Source organism: Eutrigla gurnardus (genome assembly GCF_963514095.1).
Source record: "Eutrigla gurnardus genome assembly, chromosome: 20".
NCBI lineage: Eukaryota > Metazoa > Chordata > Actinopteri > Perciformes > Triglidae > Eutrigla > Eutrigla gurnardus.
This window is the reverse complement of record NC_139931.1, coordinates 12,437,808-12,454,149: the sequence shown is the minus strand read 5'-3', so window position 1 is coordinate 12,454,149 and position 16,342 is coordinate 12,437,808. Positions and strand designations below refer to the sequence as shown.

The window sequence follows — 16,342 nt, the reverse complement described above, 5'->3', positions numbered from 1 at the left end:
GAAGACATTTCCATCACCGCTCTGAGCCAATAGCATCAGAGGAGCTTTAAAGCCGTCGAGGGCACGCGGTGGCTTCTCACTTCCTGGTTGAAGATGGCGGATGAGAATGAGACAGCACCGATGCCGGAGAAGGAAGATGTAGAGGACCACGGGCACTGTAGCGACTGTGAAAATGAAGAGCACCACTCTGAAGATGGGTAAGGAGGGAGGCTTAGCAGCACGGGGTTGTAATCTATGTCACGTCGCTGCACACTTTGTCAAAGCGAGAGCAAACTAAAGCGTCGGCGAGCTGTCGGGATAGACAGCCATCCATGGAGGTTGTCCCGTCCACTTGCCTTTAGGCTATTGGTTGGAAACGCCGTTTGTTTGCTAGTTCTTTGACGTGATTGGCCGAGAGTGCGTTCTGTCCCTCGTGTGGGCGGGCTTCGTGCTGCTCGGATTCAAGGCGTAGTATGGGGGTAGCAAACCCAAAGTACGCTTGAAAGCAGTTATGTAGCGTTAATACATTACTGTCACTTGTACAACTTACAGAAAAAGTGCCGTCTTTTTTATTAAGTTGACAATGTGACGTATTTTATTTGCATGTATATATTACAGACTGCCTGTAACTGACGCAATTCATGGCAACCCCAGTTGACATTTAGCGTGTTAGCTTGCGTGCTAGCATAGCTGTCAAACCCCTATTGTCTGTAAGTGGATCTGGGTTGAGACAGTAGCCGAACAAAAAGTGAAACAGGTAAAATCTGCACGTTGTTAGACATGCAACTAGATCATATACTCTGTCCGGACAGGCCTTGTCAGCTGAGGAGTCAGCACAGCTTTTAATTCCCTTTTTTAATCCTAGAAATATGAAAGATCCTAAATTAGTCTCACGTTACTGGAAAATGGCTTTGATGGAAATCCTAATTTGTTCGGCTTCGGCTTCTGTTAATGTTCACCAAGCGTTGACACACATGAAGCTTGTAGCTTGCAAATATTAAGGCGTGTCCTGCTCACGGTAAAAGCGTTTTCTGCCAATGGGGGAAAGTGTTGCTCTGCCGTTTTTTTAATGCGACTTGTGACATCTGCAAATAAATCGGTGACCCATAATCACAAGTTACTGCCTTTTAGTTTGATCATGAGCTGTGAGCAGCTTGACCACATTGTGAATCTTCTTTCTGAAGGTGAAAGGCGTCCAGTGTTTTATGAGAGAGGGGGGGGGAAAGCAATAAACATAATTTTGTGCAACAGAAATATATATTTTTCAACCCAACCCACCACAGCGGGGAAAGTGATGACACTATTTATTAATGGAAGTGAAGCTAATGTGAGCTTCGCCGTTGCTGTGTTCAAACAACACATGTAACTCGCCTGCACCCAACACACAGAAACAAAGAGTGGTTCTGGCTGTTAGCTGGTCTACTCTGTTGCATTGGAAGCCTGTGGAACAAACTATTGAATGTTTTGTTGTCCATTGTCCTTTTTACTCACTGACCTCTTGTACATACATATGTACACAAGCACAGATACCATACAGACTTCTTCCAGAGGTCATGTGACTCACCATCTGTGCTGGTGTTACAAATACAGGCCAGTGCTTGGCCTCTCTCTTCCCTCGGACACTAATGAGATTATCCTCTGTAAGTATATAGTCTTTCTCAGGCCAGATGATGGGTGGGGGTTTGTGTGGCTCCTCGTGTTTGAAATTATCAGAAAATGGTTTATGGCGCCCAGACTGTGGGAGGTGGTTTCAGAGACGACCAGTGTATGCCGATTTTAATACCATCCATTTGAATCTCCTGTATCAACACAAGCTGCTGATACAGGTGATGGAGAGGGACACAGTCCGTATGTTTCTAGTACTCTGCCTAATGTGTCCTGCCAGTTTCTCGTGACTTTATGTTGGGTTAAATAACTGCGCAAGTCTAACAGTGACTTTGTTTCATTACTGACATTGTAAATAAGAGAGATAATAGTTTGTAGGACTTTGTAATCCAGCATTCAAGTATGTAGAGCCGAAACGATTAGATAGTCGATGCAGCTTCGTCGATTAGTCGATACCTGATAGGTCTGTTTTACCTGGGTGGTTTAAAAAACGCTGTATTTAACTTTTTCCAAAGAAGTGTCTTCCTCTGGGATAATATGAAGCATGTTTTAATTAATTAAGTTTGATGATTGACTGATTAGATTGGTTTATGTACAGCATTACATACAAGTGTGTGTATTGCTGTTTTAATCATCCTACTGTGTTGTAAGCATATTCCAGGTAATGATTTAAAATAATCCATTTTGAGCAGGGCATCGCTTTCCTCTAGTACACTCATTTGGATGCTTCCTATTTCTGTCTTTTCAGTGAAAGGGGTCTGGGTGACGACACTGGTGCCAAGAAGAAGAAAAAGAAGCAGAAAAAGAAGAAGAAATCTGGTGCCCCAGAAGCAGCTCAGGACCCTCTTGCCAAGGTATGACATTTCAATTTTATGAAGTAACATGTTTTCTACTACAAGATGGTGCTCAAGGATGGGTAAACCACCCAGAAGGCATAACCAAGTTTTCTGTTGTAGACTGTGATATGGAGAAATCTCAAGCTCACAGTGCAGCCCTCTGCTGATTAGACATTGCATGCTTGCATCCGCATCATTGAACGTCTTATCTACCTTGGCCCTCATCCCAAACAAAATAAAAAGTAATTATTTATTTATCTGGATTGGCCCCTTTTAACACTGTTGATTTATGCCTGTATTTTGCAAATAGGTGAATTCGTTGCCAGCCGATAAGCTACAGGAGATCCAAAAGGCCATTGAACTGTTCTCTGTAGGCCAAGGCCCTGCCAAAACCATGGAGGAGGCCACTCGGAGGAGTTACCAGTTCTGGGACACACAGCCTGTGCCCAAGCTAGGTATGATGTTTGTATTAAAACCTACAAACAAGTGAATGTCATGTATTGTGGGATTCCATGCTTCATGTACAGAAACTGTGTTATTTTCCTTCAGGGGAGACTGTGACATCACATGGCTCCATTGAACCTGACAAAGACAACATTCGTGAGGAGCCTTACAGCCTCCCACAGGGCTTCAGCTGGGATACCCTCGACTTGGGGAACTCTGGCGTGGTAAGAGACTATATACACACACTCATGTATTGTCAGAAAAAAATCTTGTTCTTCTACATTACTCGCCTGTCACGTTAAAAGGTTGCGGCTTAACGTCTAATTCATTTTCTGTAAAACCAGCTCAAGGAGCTTTACACCCTTCTCAACGAAAACTATGTCGAAGATGATGACAACATGTTCCGATTTGACTACTCCCCCGAGTTCCTGCTCTGGTATGTATTTTCAGAACTAATATTCTTCCAATTTACACCTGGCAAGCATGTTTAATTAAAATTACTTGATATATCTGGACAACATACTTTCTTTTTGTAAAGCACTTTGAAAACACATTTGATCAAATATTATTGATGGTATAAAAGTTATGTGTTCAATTGAATTGCTGACTTATCTCTTTCTCAGGGCCCTGCGTCCCCCTGGCTGGCTGCCCCAGTGGCATTGTGGGGTGAGAGTTAACTCCAACCAGAAGCTGGTAGGCTTCATCAGTGCCATTCCTGCTTCCATCTGTATCTACGACATGTAAGTGAACAGTGCAGCATAAATATATAATGTATTGAATAAAATAGATCACATGCTATGTGAGATATTCTGTTTTGTTTTATTATTTCACTCACTTCCACATTACATGCACTCTGTTACCACTCACGACATCTACTCCATCTGTTATGCCATAACTTCTTCTTTTATGATGCCTATATGTTCAGTAATACTAATATACATAGTATGTATTACTATGATATAAGTGTCTTTCTTTTGTTTTTTTAATTCACTGGTCACTATTCTGGTTTGAGTTTGGTGCAGTTGTTCACATAATGCATTATTTTTATTGATGTTTAGAGAGAAGAAAATGGTTGAGATCAATTTCCTCTGCGTCCACAAGAAGCTTCGCTCCAAACGAGTTGCTCCGGTTCTGATAAGAGAAATCACCAGACGGGTCAACCTGCAGGGTATCTTTCAGGCAGTTTACACTGCTGGAGTGGTACTGCCCAAACCTGTAGGCACATGCAGGTGGGTCAAACACAATAGTTCATGTACTACTATGCACCCACCCGTCTCTCTTTTTAATTTTCTGTGTCACCGTTTGCTTGTTTGCACAGGTACTGGCATCGCTCTTTGAACCCACGCAAACTAATTGAGGTAAAGTTCTCCCACCTGAGCAGGAACATGACTATGCAGCGCACCATGAAGTTGTACCGTCTGCCTGAGGTTGGTGAAAACATATTTGACAAACACAAATGGACCACATTACCCTGCTAGGTATTTATCCTGCCCGTCCCTTGGCGTCTCTCCTTCAGGCTCCTAAGACTTCAGGTCTGCGTGTGATGACCAAGAAGGATGTGCCATTGGTGCATCGCCTCCTCCGTGAGTACCTGAGCCAGTTTAACCTGGTGCCCGCCATGAGCCCGGAGGAGGTAGAACACTGGCTGCTGCCCCGGGAGAATATTATCGACACTTACCTGGTGGAGGTAAAGAAAATATATATTCCAGACATCTTTAAACAATTTTACACTCTTTTTATAGTGTGTTTTGTATTGAGAAGCTATATAGATATGCATGTTGTTCTCTTAACAGAACGATGGTAAGGCAACAGATTTCCTGAGTTTCTACACACTGCCCTCCACCATCATGAACCACCCTGTGCACCGCAGTCTAAAAGCAGCGTACTCCTTCTACAACGTGCACACCACCACCCCCCTGCTCGACCTGATGTCTGATGCCCTCATCCTGGCCAAATCGGTGTGTTCCTCTTCAATCTGTGTGTCTTCTCTGAAATGTTAACTCTCAGGGAACTAATGAGTCTTCTTTTCTCATCTATTTATCCAGAAAGGGTTTGACGTCTTCAATGCACTGGATCTAATGGAAAACAAGAATTTCTTGGAGAAGCTTAAGTTCGGCATCGGTGATGGAAATCTACAGTATTATCTGTACAATTGGAAGTGTCCTAGCATGGGCTCAGAAAAGGTATATTTACTGGGGTGACTTATTTATATCATAATCTGCGGTTTTATGCAGGTGTTGAAGTCTGTAAAAGAGATTAGTTTCCTCCAATAAAAGCCCTAGAAGGTATTTTAAGTTTTCAATTTCAATTACACCACTTTTCTGTAGTCTGCTGTAGGTGGTAATGCTGTAATGTTAGTTCCAAAATGTTGCATCAGATTGCGGGTTGTTGAGGCTCTTTACATGCATAAAAGTATGATTGTTGCACAGGAGGCTGTTAAATCCTTTTTGTGGTTTCAATCGGCACCATCAGACACACTGTAGCAAACACTTACATCTACAGCAGCTAGGAAGTTCATAGTATCAATAAGGGCAAGTCTCAAATGTATTAAAGTTTCCCAAAAGTGTCTTTGTAACTGCTTTTCAAATGGCTCCACTCTTTCTCTTTTAGGTTGGGTTGGTGCTGCAGTGACATTCATTTACGCCATAAACAAGTGTCACCAACCGGCCAGGAGACGGCACCATCGCACTGACCACCTGAGAGATGGACTGATGACTTCCTGCTTCAGGGAAGGAAAACCCACCGCCCATTTTTACTTTTTGACCTTTTGAACTTTGACCTGCACTACCGCTGCCAGGCAGGGAGGTGGGGAGAGTCTCACTGCTCTTCCTCTTTCCTCGATCACATGGACCTTAAGCCATTGTTACATCACAACCAACTGTATTTCATCTGAGAGCTGTCTTGATTGTACCAAACACACATACACACAAGAACAGTTTGCACAGATTACTGTATATCAAACAGTCACTGTTGGCATACTTACAAAACATACAATACATGTAAATAATATCAAACATTTCTGTGGATTATTCCCTAACACATACAGACTAGATAATTCTGTTTTGTTTGACTCCTCAATGTTGGAAGTGCTTTTTGCAATTAAAATTAATCAGTCATCCTTAAGTTTTAGAGATAAAAAAAAAAAAAAAAATGATGAAAAAATATTTTAAAGAGGAAAAGGTTCAAAAGGGTGAGGTAATAAATACCAAAAGTGGACACCAGATAAGGGCTTCTGTTAAGATTTCTCTTGTCAAGCTTGACCTTGTGTCTTTTTTCCCCCCCTCATCAAACGGTTTGTTCTACCAGTCATTATGGAAAAGATGCTTATGCCTTCTGGAGGTTTTAATTCATCTGTATTAACTTTCATAGCCTTCCCCCTCAGCTTACTACACTAACAGAAGAAGCTCTGAAACACGGACTGATATCAATGGACCAGTTCATTTGGAGGAGGGGGGTGTATTGGATGAGGTTAGACTTCCACGCAGAGGTTGAAGGCATTCTGATGGGGTTTACACAACACATTTATCAGCGGGAATCAGATTTGTAATGACACCTCTTAGTTTAACTGCACCAGTTTCAATGTCCACCTTTATGGGCTCTCAGGCTTTGACATAGATTCCTGAAAAATGTGTGCAAGAGCTTAAGTCGAAATCAAAGGTGCTTGAGGGCAATTCTGAGGACTTTGTTCTCATTATGCAGACTTTTCTTGAGGGAAATTTTAAAAATAGTCATACAGATTAATATAGTCGAACATAAAAATGCACCCACAGCCAAAACTGGCAAAGCAGAGGCTGCATTTAGGTCTTAGCTGCATAGGGAGAAGACCATGGTTTGTTTGGTGGCATGATCACAACATCACATACTTTTATGAGCTTTATTGAGAAATTAAAACAAAAAATAATATTAAATATGAGCATTGAACTTAGCATTTCACCTCAATACAGCATTTGGAGCTCTACGCTGATCTCGAAGGTGGTGTCAGTTTTAGAAGTCTGAGATTCAAAGTGGGTGTTGGAACTGGACTCTTGCAAATCAGTCTGGACTTCCAGGACATTATGCAGAGTGAGTGGTGAGGATGATGACTGGGGAAATGCCCCCCCATTCAAAGTGTTTCTTATGTAAAATGTTGGTTCTATTTGCAAATGGCTGTAAAAGAAGAATGGGTCTCATGGTGTTTATGATGCAGAAAAAGAATGTGAAGATGCAGGTGATTTTCTTTTTGTTTTTTTGAGCAAAAATAAAATCTAGAAGTTGCTGTGAGGATTTTGTCAATGTTCATGAGAATCAAAGTAGTAGTAAAGCATTGGTAGAAAAGTCTTACCTCAAGGTTCACTCACTTAAGCCTAATTTATCTGTAGATTAAAACCGGATCTCATGAATTTCCTCGATGGATGGAAGCTATAAAAGCTAATATGCGGATGTTAAGATTTTTTTTTTGTCAAACTGTAAAACAAGACCACATTTGCTAATGCTACAAGGCAAGTGATACCCTGTGCTTTTTTTTAATTTATTTTTTATTTTTTATTTTTTGGACACTGCAGATTTTCAACTCACTGTGTGTTACATGGGGACTCTCGGGGGTCTATTAGACAGATCAAGCAGAGGCCCGTTTTTTCCAGTTGTGATACACTGTAGGGGCGTTCTTCCGGTCTCATAAGACGCTGATTGGTTAACACTGTGACGCCGCCTGACGTGTCCCAAAGCAAGGCACTAATTGGTCGACACCTGTCTGTTATGTAACTGTAGCCCGCCTGTAAAATCCACACTGTCCGGAACAGTCGACAAACCGGCAAGATGTTGTTCAGTGTTGGAGTAATTTTTGTCGCTTTTGTTGTATTTATTTATAAATATGTATTCAGCAGCTCCGGGCCCAGTCCCTTTGAGGCGGACTCCCGTGAACCGTTAAAAGAGATGGTTAACGACAAGAAGGAGAAAAACAAAGTGCTGAAGCAGGGTGAGTTAACGTCAACGTTACAGTACTAAGGTCGTAAGTTTTTAGGTGAGTTAACCCAACCGTAGGTGAGTTTCTCTGGTTTCAACGCTGCGAAGTGTCACCGAAGAACAAAATGTCCGTGGAGCAACTTCCATTCAAAGTGACATATTGCGTCTTCCCTCAGAGATTGCAAAATACATTCCGGAAATTAAATTGTTATTGCTGTAAATTAAATACATTTTAATTTTGTACCGTCGGAAAATTCTAATGACCGGTTTTCAATATTTATGACATTTTATTAATTTGAATAAATTGAGTGAGTCCAAAAGATAAATAAATCAAAAATGAAATGAATTATTATTGACTGCCCCAACTCATTGCATTCACTTCTTCATCCATATCTTAAAACCTGAATTAAATCAAATGTTTGTGTTTGAAGAAACTCTAATGGCTTGATTGTATTTGATTATTTTTAACCAAAAATCAAAAACAAAAGCACATCAGAAGTCCAAGAGTTGTAAAAAAACCAACCTATTCAGTTTACAAAGACACAAAACAGAAAAGCTATACATTCTCACATTTAGATCACATTTGCGTTTATGATCTTCCTGGAATCCTTAGATCTATTGCTATTGTGCCATTTGTGCCACAGCCAAGCTGTTTGAATGTTTTGTTGCCCTTTCTTTAGGTTTTCTGGCCAGTAAAGTACCTGACAACCTGGATGCCGTCATCATTGGCAGTGGGATTGGTGGCCTTGGGCTTGCGGTGCTGCTAGCCAAAGTTGGAAAGAAAGTCCTGGTCCTGGAGCAGCATGATCGGGCTGGAGGTTGCTGCCACACATTCACTGAGAAGGGCTTTGAATTTGATGTTGGTGAGGAGGATGTTGTTTCTTTCATAAATATGTCCCACAAATCAAGAAAATACCAGTGTTTCGTTTGACACCTTGTGTGACGTGACTTTACCCAATTGAATATTTCAAAAATAGACGTTTTCTGCCTTCGCCCCTCAGGAATCCACTACATCGGTGACCTGCAGGACCACAAGCCTTTCCGCTGCATGCTGGACCAGATGACTAACGGACAGCTGCAGTGGGAGCCTCTGGATAATCCGTTTGATCACGTAGTGATTGGGCCACCAGAAAACCGGCGCCGGTATCCCATCTACAGCGGTCGGACCCGCTTCCCCGAGGAGCTGAAGAAGTGTTTCCCTGGAGAGGAGAAGGCCATCGATGAGTACTTGAAGCTGGCCAAGGTAGGATCTAATTGTGATTAGGAAAAAATATTGACTGCCTGCAGATTTGATACAATACTTGTTTTGGCATTCAAATTTTAGAGTCATATATTTTTTCTGTTTTCTTATTCAAATGCACAAAATGCCTTTACACCAGTGAACTCTGTGTTTATAAACTTTAGCACAAAGATTGGTTTTGTCACTGATATTCTGCAAGGGCTCAAGGGTTGGTGAATCAAAGTTCAGAGTAATTGCCAAGGCCTCCCATTGTAACCAGACTTAGTTGCAACAGTGCTTTGCTTTGACACACAGATAAAGAAATGTCACTTTCTTTATCTCTGGAGTCAATTTAATGGATCTATTCATATGTAAGCCTCTCTGCTGGTGAAAGCTGGGAAATTGGGCTCAAACATCCATTTGAACTCAAGGATGAACTGATTAGATTTTGATGTCAAAGGTCATGGTTACTGTAACCTCACATGCATCCCATATTGTGGGCATGATATCAGGGAGTGTCATCACATCTATCTGGCACAAATGTCCACTTGGACTTGAGGATGAACTGATTAGATATTGATGGTCAAAGGTCACTGTGACCTCACACAACACGTTTTTGTCTGTAACTCAAGGATACATTTGCTCATTATGACAAATTCACTAAGATGCCCTAAAGGATAAAACTGATGAAGGAGTCACACTTTGTGAATGGTTTGCAGAGGCAGTTATTTTAGTTCAATTTACTATTGAACATTATAACATCTTCCTTTTATCTGTTTGTCCATTCTCCTGCAGAAGGTGCATCACATCACATCACATCACATCACATCCTCACAGTCAATGTCCAGTACTACAGTTCCTATTACTATATAATATACTTGTTTGTTCGGTAGGAAGTGGGGTTATTACAGAAGCCCAACTGCTTCTATTGTGTCAGTCCGTTCTAGCCATCATCCGTGTGTCTTGTATATTCTGTCTTCAGAAAGTTGGGCGGGGCATTTGGCTCCTTGCTCTGTTGAAGACATGCCCTGTCCCCTTGGCTAAGTTCCTGGTCTACACCGGTCTGGCCCAACGTCTGTCCTTCTTCTTCAAAATGGCACCACGCAGCCTGACCCAAGTGGTCAATGAGTTGACGGAGAACAAGGACCTCAGGGCTGTGTTCATGTACATCTTTGGCACCTACGGTAGGCCAAGCCGCAGTCCCGTTAGTGTAATCGGTTCAGTCCTTCGGTGTTCTTCTCATCGTTTTTTGTTTTCTTCTTTTATCTGCAGGTAACATGCCTAAAGATACCAGTTTTTCTATGCACAGCTTGCTGGTCACTCACTACCTGAATGGTGCCTGGTACCCGAAAGGCGGAGCCGGTCAAATAGCCTACAACATGATCCCCATCATCGAGAAGGCTGGTGGCGCTGTTCTAGTCCGAGCCCCAGTCAACCGCATCCTGTTCAATGACGCCAAGGAAGCTTATGGTGAGTGTCATTTCTTCAGTGTTTCATTACACAACCAGACCATGAGGCTCCCACTGGGAGGAGATTCACTGTGCTTGTTTATTTTATGGTTACAGGTGTGAGTGTCATGAAAGGCCAAGAGGAAATACATATCCATGCCCCTATGATCATCTCTAATGCCGGCATCTTCAACACATACCAGAAGCTGCTGCCGAAAGAGCTCCAGGCCATGCCAGGTAGGAAATATGTGCTTCAACCACTGATTTTAATCTAGAAAATGCAGAGGACAACATCAAGTAGCTTTTTTGTCGTCCGACCAGCTGCCTAGAACCCGAAGATATTCGATTTCAAATGACATAAAACAAAGAAATGCAGCAAATCTTTTAATCTAAAAGGCTGGGAGTGGAGATTGTCAGGCATTTTTCCTTTACAGAAAAGTTAAGCAATCATTTCACTGCAAATGGTACTTCTTTGTCTTTTTCCCCTTGACTCACTCTTTTTCCTCCCTGTTATCTGTGAGCTGTTGGTAAAGTTGTCTTGTATGATGTCGTGCAGCTATCCAGAAGCAGCTGAGTATGATGAAGAACGGTGAAGGTGGCCTGAGTGTTTTTCTGGGTCTGAATGGAACCAAGGAGGAGCTGGACCTGAAAGCCAACAACTACTGGATCTTTACCGAGAACAATTTCGATCACCTGTACGTTGTCTTAAATCTTGTATCTGAAATATAATCTCAGAACATATTGTATGTGCCTCAGCTGTTTTTGATGTGTGTGACTTCACCAGAATGACCTGTTTTTCTTTTACAGTGTGGAGAACTATTTGAATGGAAAGAAGGAAGAGTCTGCTAAAAGTGTACCTCTCCTGTTTGTAGCGTCTCCATCGGCTAAAGATCCGACCTGGGAGGAAAGATCACCAGGTACAAACACTGATGTGACGCACATCGGCTTTTTGCTATGAAGCCAAGAGTTAGAACAGTTGTCATTTAAAGTTTGTTAACTTTAAATGACATTTTTTCTTCTTTTCTTTAGGGAAATCCACCCTGAGTCTGGTCAGTTTTGCCAACTACAAGTGGTTTGAGGAGTGGAAGGATGACAAAGTGTCAAACAGATCGCCCGACTACAAAGACCTGAAACAGACATTCATTGACTCGATTCTGGAGGTGGTTATGGATGTCTTCCCCAAGATAACCAGAGACAAGGTAGTGTGTCTGATTCTGTCCTCACTGCTCATAAGCTTTGTGTTGTTGGAACAAATTTTGCCGGTGATACAGAAGTCTGAAATTGGGCCAGCTTTCCTGACATAATATAAATATTTCTGTTTATATGCCTTTTGTGTGTGTTTGTAGATTGAGTACATCGATGCTGGCACCCCCATCACAAACACACACTACATCGGAGCCCCCAAAGGTGAGATCTACGGAGCGGATCACGGCATCGCCCGATTCACCCCTGAACTCAACGCTACAGTGAGACCTCAGACTCCACTGAAGAACCTCTATCTGACAGGTCAGACCATGCTATTATCCAGAAGTGGCCTGTAATTCCTGATGGGACTTCATCCAAATTCAGTACATTTCATGCGTTTTGTGTTGCAGGTCAGGATGTGTTCCTGTGCGGCTTCGCCGGCGCTCTCGCTGGAGCTCTCAGCTGCGGCTCGGCCATCCTCAACCGCAACCTCCATCTGGATGCCATCAACTTGGCAAAGAAAACCAGATTTATGAATGGCAAAATGAAAGGGGAGTAACTGACTGTTGACTGACTGTTATATATCTTAACGAATTAGCACTTACACCCTTGTAAGGCTCAAAGTGCCTCAGTACAAGGACCCCCCCAGATTTAACCAAATAAATGAGTGTTTTTTGCTTGAATAAACTGGAAAGGGGAGTTTTTCACACCAACTCGTACCGCTTAGCTGTCAGTACATTTTATAATATGCATACCTGCATTAATTCACTTATCAAACCTAACTTGACCTCAACTGTTGTTTTGTTTTTTTTTAAACCAAAGTTGAAAACCAAATGCAGCTTATTGTGTAATATTACTGTAACTGTGTGCCTGAGGTGTGTTTGGCTTGCAGATTGTATCAGGGTTCACTCCCTTTTTGATATTAAAGGGTACCAAACAACACATTGATTGGAGTTGGATCTTCGGTGTACCATGTTTTTCCATAAAATCTGGTTGACAGGTTTATTTAATTTCTAACGGCATTGGTTTGATATTCTGCATCTCTGCAACTCTGGTGTGGAAAGGCATGTTAGTATGAATAAATAGAAGTATCCTGTGTCAATATAATTACACAAATTACCTGTTTATTACTATAGCTATATAAAGTAAAATGTGTACACTTGTGTGCAGCTGAACTTAAAACCTCCCGTGTGGTTTTATCTGGTAATTGTCTGGAAACCACCCTTGTCCTAAAACGCGACTTTTATGTTTATTTGTTTATTTATGTTGTTTACGTGCACGGTGCTCTGTTAGTCGCCTGCACCTGAATGCAGCATCTGTTTACAGTGACGCGGACAGCATTGGAGAGCACGTGTAAGAGGAGTGGGCCTCACCAAAAATGTCAAATGTGAGCTTTCTGATTAGTTGGCGAATAAAAAGGGGTGTGATTTTCTTTTTTTAATTCTTTTACTGACTGCAGATATGCAACGACATTTTCCTGCAGGCGGCGGCGTGGAGGGGAATGTGCGTTAAGCAGTCTGAGGTAAAGTAAAAACAAAAAACAAATACTGTACCAACATGAGTTAAAGTAAATACGGTGATTGCTTTGCATAACATGGTTACGACAGGTGGTTTGCGCCTGTGGGCCATGACCTGCTAGCTAACTGGCAAACCTCCATTTACTCGTTTGCTAACTTACTCTTTGACTTGAAACCAGGTAGATACGTCATAGTTAACCGTTATGCAACTTCCATCCTTAATTAGACGGTTATATAGAAAGTCCAGGTTAATTTTGGAAAACCATGGAGGTCTGCACCAGTCTTTGCTACGAGCTGCTGGCAGGAATAGGAGAAGGCTCCTACGCCAAGGTGTATAAAGCCCGAGAGGTGGGGGGGAAACAGCGCATCCTGGCGGTGAAGAAATTCAACATCCGCGGGGACACGTCGGAGAACGGGATCCCTGCGTTCATGATCCGCGAGGTGGCGCTGCTGCGCAAAATGAAGTTCTTCAACCATCCCAACATTGTAGAGTAAGTTAATTAGCCAGTAAATCATTCATTGATTTGTATTATTATTGATTTAACTGGAGAGGTTTATGAGCTCTATTACACTGTATAGAGGTGTCCATTATTTAGCTGATCTTCATGGGGTGGACTAAATATAATGAGTTGGAACTTTATTTATCCAGAGTAAAATTCTTGTTCAGTTTGCAGTATGAAGTACAATATGAAAATACACCATGCAAGATTAAATCGTGGATCATAAGGGATTCATATCTCAGCATAACATTTGATATAAGCAGTTGGTCACAAATACAGAGCCGCACATATTTTAATGCTGCTGATTTTTTCAATCCTGTGGTGATTTAAACATCCAGGCTGTTGGATGCCGCTGCTGTACCAGTGGGCAGGAGCCTGGACCTCACTCTGGTGCTGGAATACATTGACCAGGACCTGTCCACCTACCTCTCCAAAGTTCCTGCTTCTGGTCTAAGCATCGACTCTATCAAGGTGTGAACTCATCACCTCACTGCTCATAGTGTAGCTGCATGTATTTGTCTGGGGGGAAAACTCACACTAACACTTACATACCTTACTTTTTTATGCTTTTTTATACTTTTTTATTTAAATGCATTGATTTAAATGTTCCAACCGCATATTTCTTGACATTTGAGGAGCCTGTACAGATGACTGGATTTGGACCCATCTATTTAGCCGTGCTGCTGTCTGTCTATACAGGATGTGATGCAGCAACTGCTGCGAGGATTGGACTTCCTACATACCAACTTGGTGCTGCACCGTGACCTGAAACCAGAAAACGTTCTGGTCAGCAGCCGTGGAGAAGTCAAGATTGCAGACTTTGGACTGGCACGCATTTACACCTTCAATATTGCTCTCACTCCAGGTGTAAGTGAGGCGACGCATAAAGGAAACCGTACAGACTGAAAACTATTTGTACACTGAATTGTTACGGCAGTTGTCCTCTCCTAAGCAATTTCGAGCCTGTTTGTCCTGAGACAGCATTGTACTGTTCTCTAGCCTGAGGTGAAACATGTTCTTTTGAAACGTGTGCCACCCCCGGCTGTGTGTCTGTATCTCTACCTCTCTCTGTCCAGGTGGTGACGCTGTGGTACAGAGCTCCTGAGGTCCTGCTGAACTCTGTCTACATGTCCTCAGTGGACATGTGGAGCGCTGGCTGCATCTTTGCTGAGCTCTTCCTCCTGAGGTAAGGACTCTGTCTCAGGCCTGAGGACATATGAGCCACTATACAGTTATGAAGAGTAATTTAAGAGGTAAAACATCCCCCCTCCCTACAGACCACTGTTTCAGGGATACACTGAGGTACAGCAGCTGCAAAAAATCTTTGAGTGAGTATTATTTTTTTTCAAATATGGGAGTTATAATGCACCAGTTCTTAAATGAGCCAACACCTGCTTGAAAATGGCAGCTGCTGCTCATTTCTTTGCTTTACTGTGTGTTTTTCAGTGTTATCGGTTTGCCCAGCGAAGAAGACTGGCCCGAGGACAGCCCCATCTCATACTCAGTCCACTGGGGGCCAAAAGGCTCCTGCACCAAGCTGCTGCACAAGCTGGGCCCAGATGAGAGCGACCTGCTAACTGTGAGCAGACCTGTGTTTCTGTTATCATGACACACCTGACGTTATACTCACAGAGACGGGCTGGTTTACTTTAATTATATATTGAATATACAGAAGACACAGACAAAAGGCTGTAATGCTGATATGACTAGTACTGTAGTTCAATTGACTGACTAGTTTATTTTAACATGCATTATATAAGATGGAAAATTACAACCAAAACAATAAATAATAATAATATATATATATATATATATATGTGAATCTAAAAGAAAAAACATCACTTGAAACAGTTGTGTGACTTTTCCTTTCCTGCAGCAATGTTTGGCATTCAGACCAAGCAGTCGCATCTCAGCTGCTAAAGCCCTGGCCCATCATTTCTTCATGAAGCACTGACGCTTTGGAAGCAGAAAAAACATCAGCTCCTTCTGTTTCTCTACTCTCAATCTGACGTGAACACACTTTGCTCACGACTCTGGACCGTTAGACATCAGTTCGCCAGCATCATGAGAAACTGAGACTGTCAGGATTGAACACCTTTACACCTTTTTTGAACATCAGTGTAGAAAAAAACACATTATGCCTGACTTATACAACATAACTCTGATGATGCTAGAATTTTTTGAAGGAGTTTGATTCACTTATAATTTGATCAGCCTTCATATTAGTAAACGAATGTTGTTCTTTGATGAAAATAATTGATTGTACGCTGTGGTTCCACAAAATGTAGTGCTACTTTTTTTATTTAGTATTGCCATTAAAAAACTATTCTGTTTTACTGTAAACAGCCAATGACACTATTATGAGCACCTTAACGTTGATGAGTTGGTTTTATGTTGTTTCTCCAGTTTATTTTGTTCAAGTCTTGTATATGAAGTCCTTTATGTTTGTTATTATGGTGAAGGTCACCTGAATAGATTGCACCTGTTTTTATGTTTGTTTTGACAGATTGTACAAGATATTTTTCTACATGAGTTGCACTGTTCAGTCGAGAAGCATTTTTATAAACGATTGTCTCTCAAACCTGTCTCTGCATTTGAATGGATAACTGTTACATTCAGGTAGAGTAGAGGATCAGATGATACTGGGTGTGAGCAAAGACATCTGCTG

The 16,342-nt window shown here is 41.9% G+C and overlaps 3 protein-coding genes across 3 annotated transcripts; all 3 read left to right on the top strand.

Annotated features, from left to right (window-relative positions):
- Positions 1 to 47: 47 nt before the first annotated feature.
- LOC311031153 (glycylpeptide N-tetradecanoyltransferase 1-like) lies at positions 48 to 6,137 on the top strand. The gene is made up of 12 exons (XM_084037291.1): positions 48 to 197; positions 2,333 to 2,438; positions 2,731 to 2,875; positions 2,970 to 3,088; positions 3,209 to 3,300; positions 3,488 to 3,604; positions 3,923 to 4,093; positions 4,183 to 4,291; positions 4,381 to 4,551; positions 4,658 to 4,822; positions 4,910 to 5,047; positions 5,475 to 6,137. The coding sequence occupies exons 1-12, from the start codon at positions 94 to 96 to the stop codon at positions 5,493 to 5,495; spliced, it is 1,458 nt and encodes a 485-aa protein (XP_083893417.1). The 5' UTR covers positions 48 to 93; the 3' UTR covers positions 5,496 to 6,137.
- Positions 6,138 to 7,636: 1,499 nt separating this feature from the next.
- retsat.2 (retinol saturase, tandem duplicate 2) lies at positions 7,637 to 12,601 on the top strand. The gene is made up of 11 exons (XM_084037290.1): positions 7,637 to 7,818; positions 8,486 to 8,668; positions 8,807 to 9,048; positions 10,007 to 10,208; positions 10,297 to 10,494; positions 10,590 to 10,709; positions 11,029 to 11,167; positions 11,280 to 11,389; positions 11,502 to 11,671; positions 11,819 to 11,978; positions 12,068 to 12,601. The coding sequence occupies exons 1-11, from the start codon at positions 7,659 to 7,661 to the stop codon at positions 12,214 to 12,216; spliced, it is 1,833 nt and encodes a 610-aa protein (XP_083893416.1). The 5' UTR covers positions 7,637 to 7,658; the 3' UTR covers positions 12,217 to 12,601.
- A 523-nt stretch (positions 12,602 to 13,124) lies between these two features.
- On the top strand, positions 13,125 to 15,846 carry cdk21 (cyclin-dependent kinase 21). The gene is made up of 7 exons (XM_084037009.1): positions 13,125 to 13,665; positions 14,013 to 14,145; positions 14,374 to 14,541; positions 14,751 to 14,860; positions 14,952 to 15,002; positions 15,121 to 15,253; positions 15,551 to 15,846. Exons 1-7 carry the CDS (start codon positions 13,439 to 13,441, stop codon positions 15,626 to 15,628), a joined length of 900 nt encoding a protein of 299 aa, XP_083893135.1. The 5' UTR covers positions 13,125 to 13,438; the 3' UTR covers positions 15,629 to 15,846.
- The last annotated feature ends 496 nt before the right edge of the window (positions 15,847 to 16,342 follow it).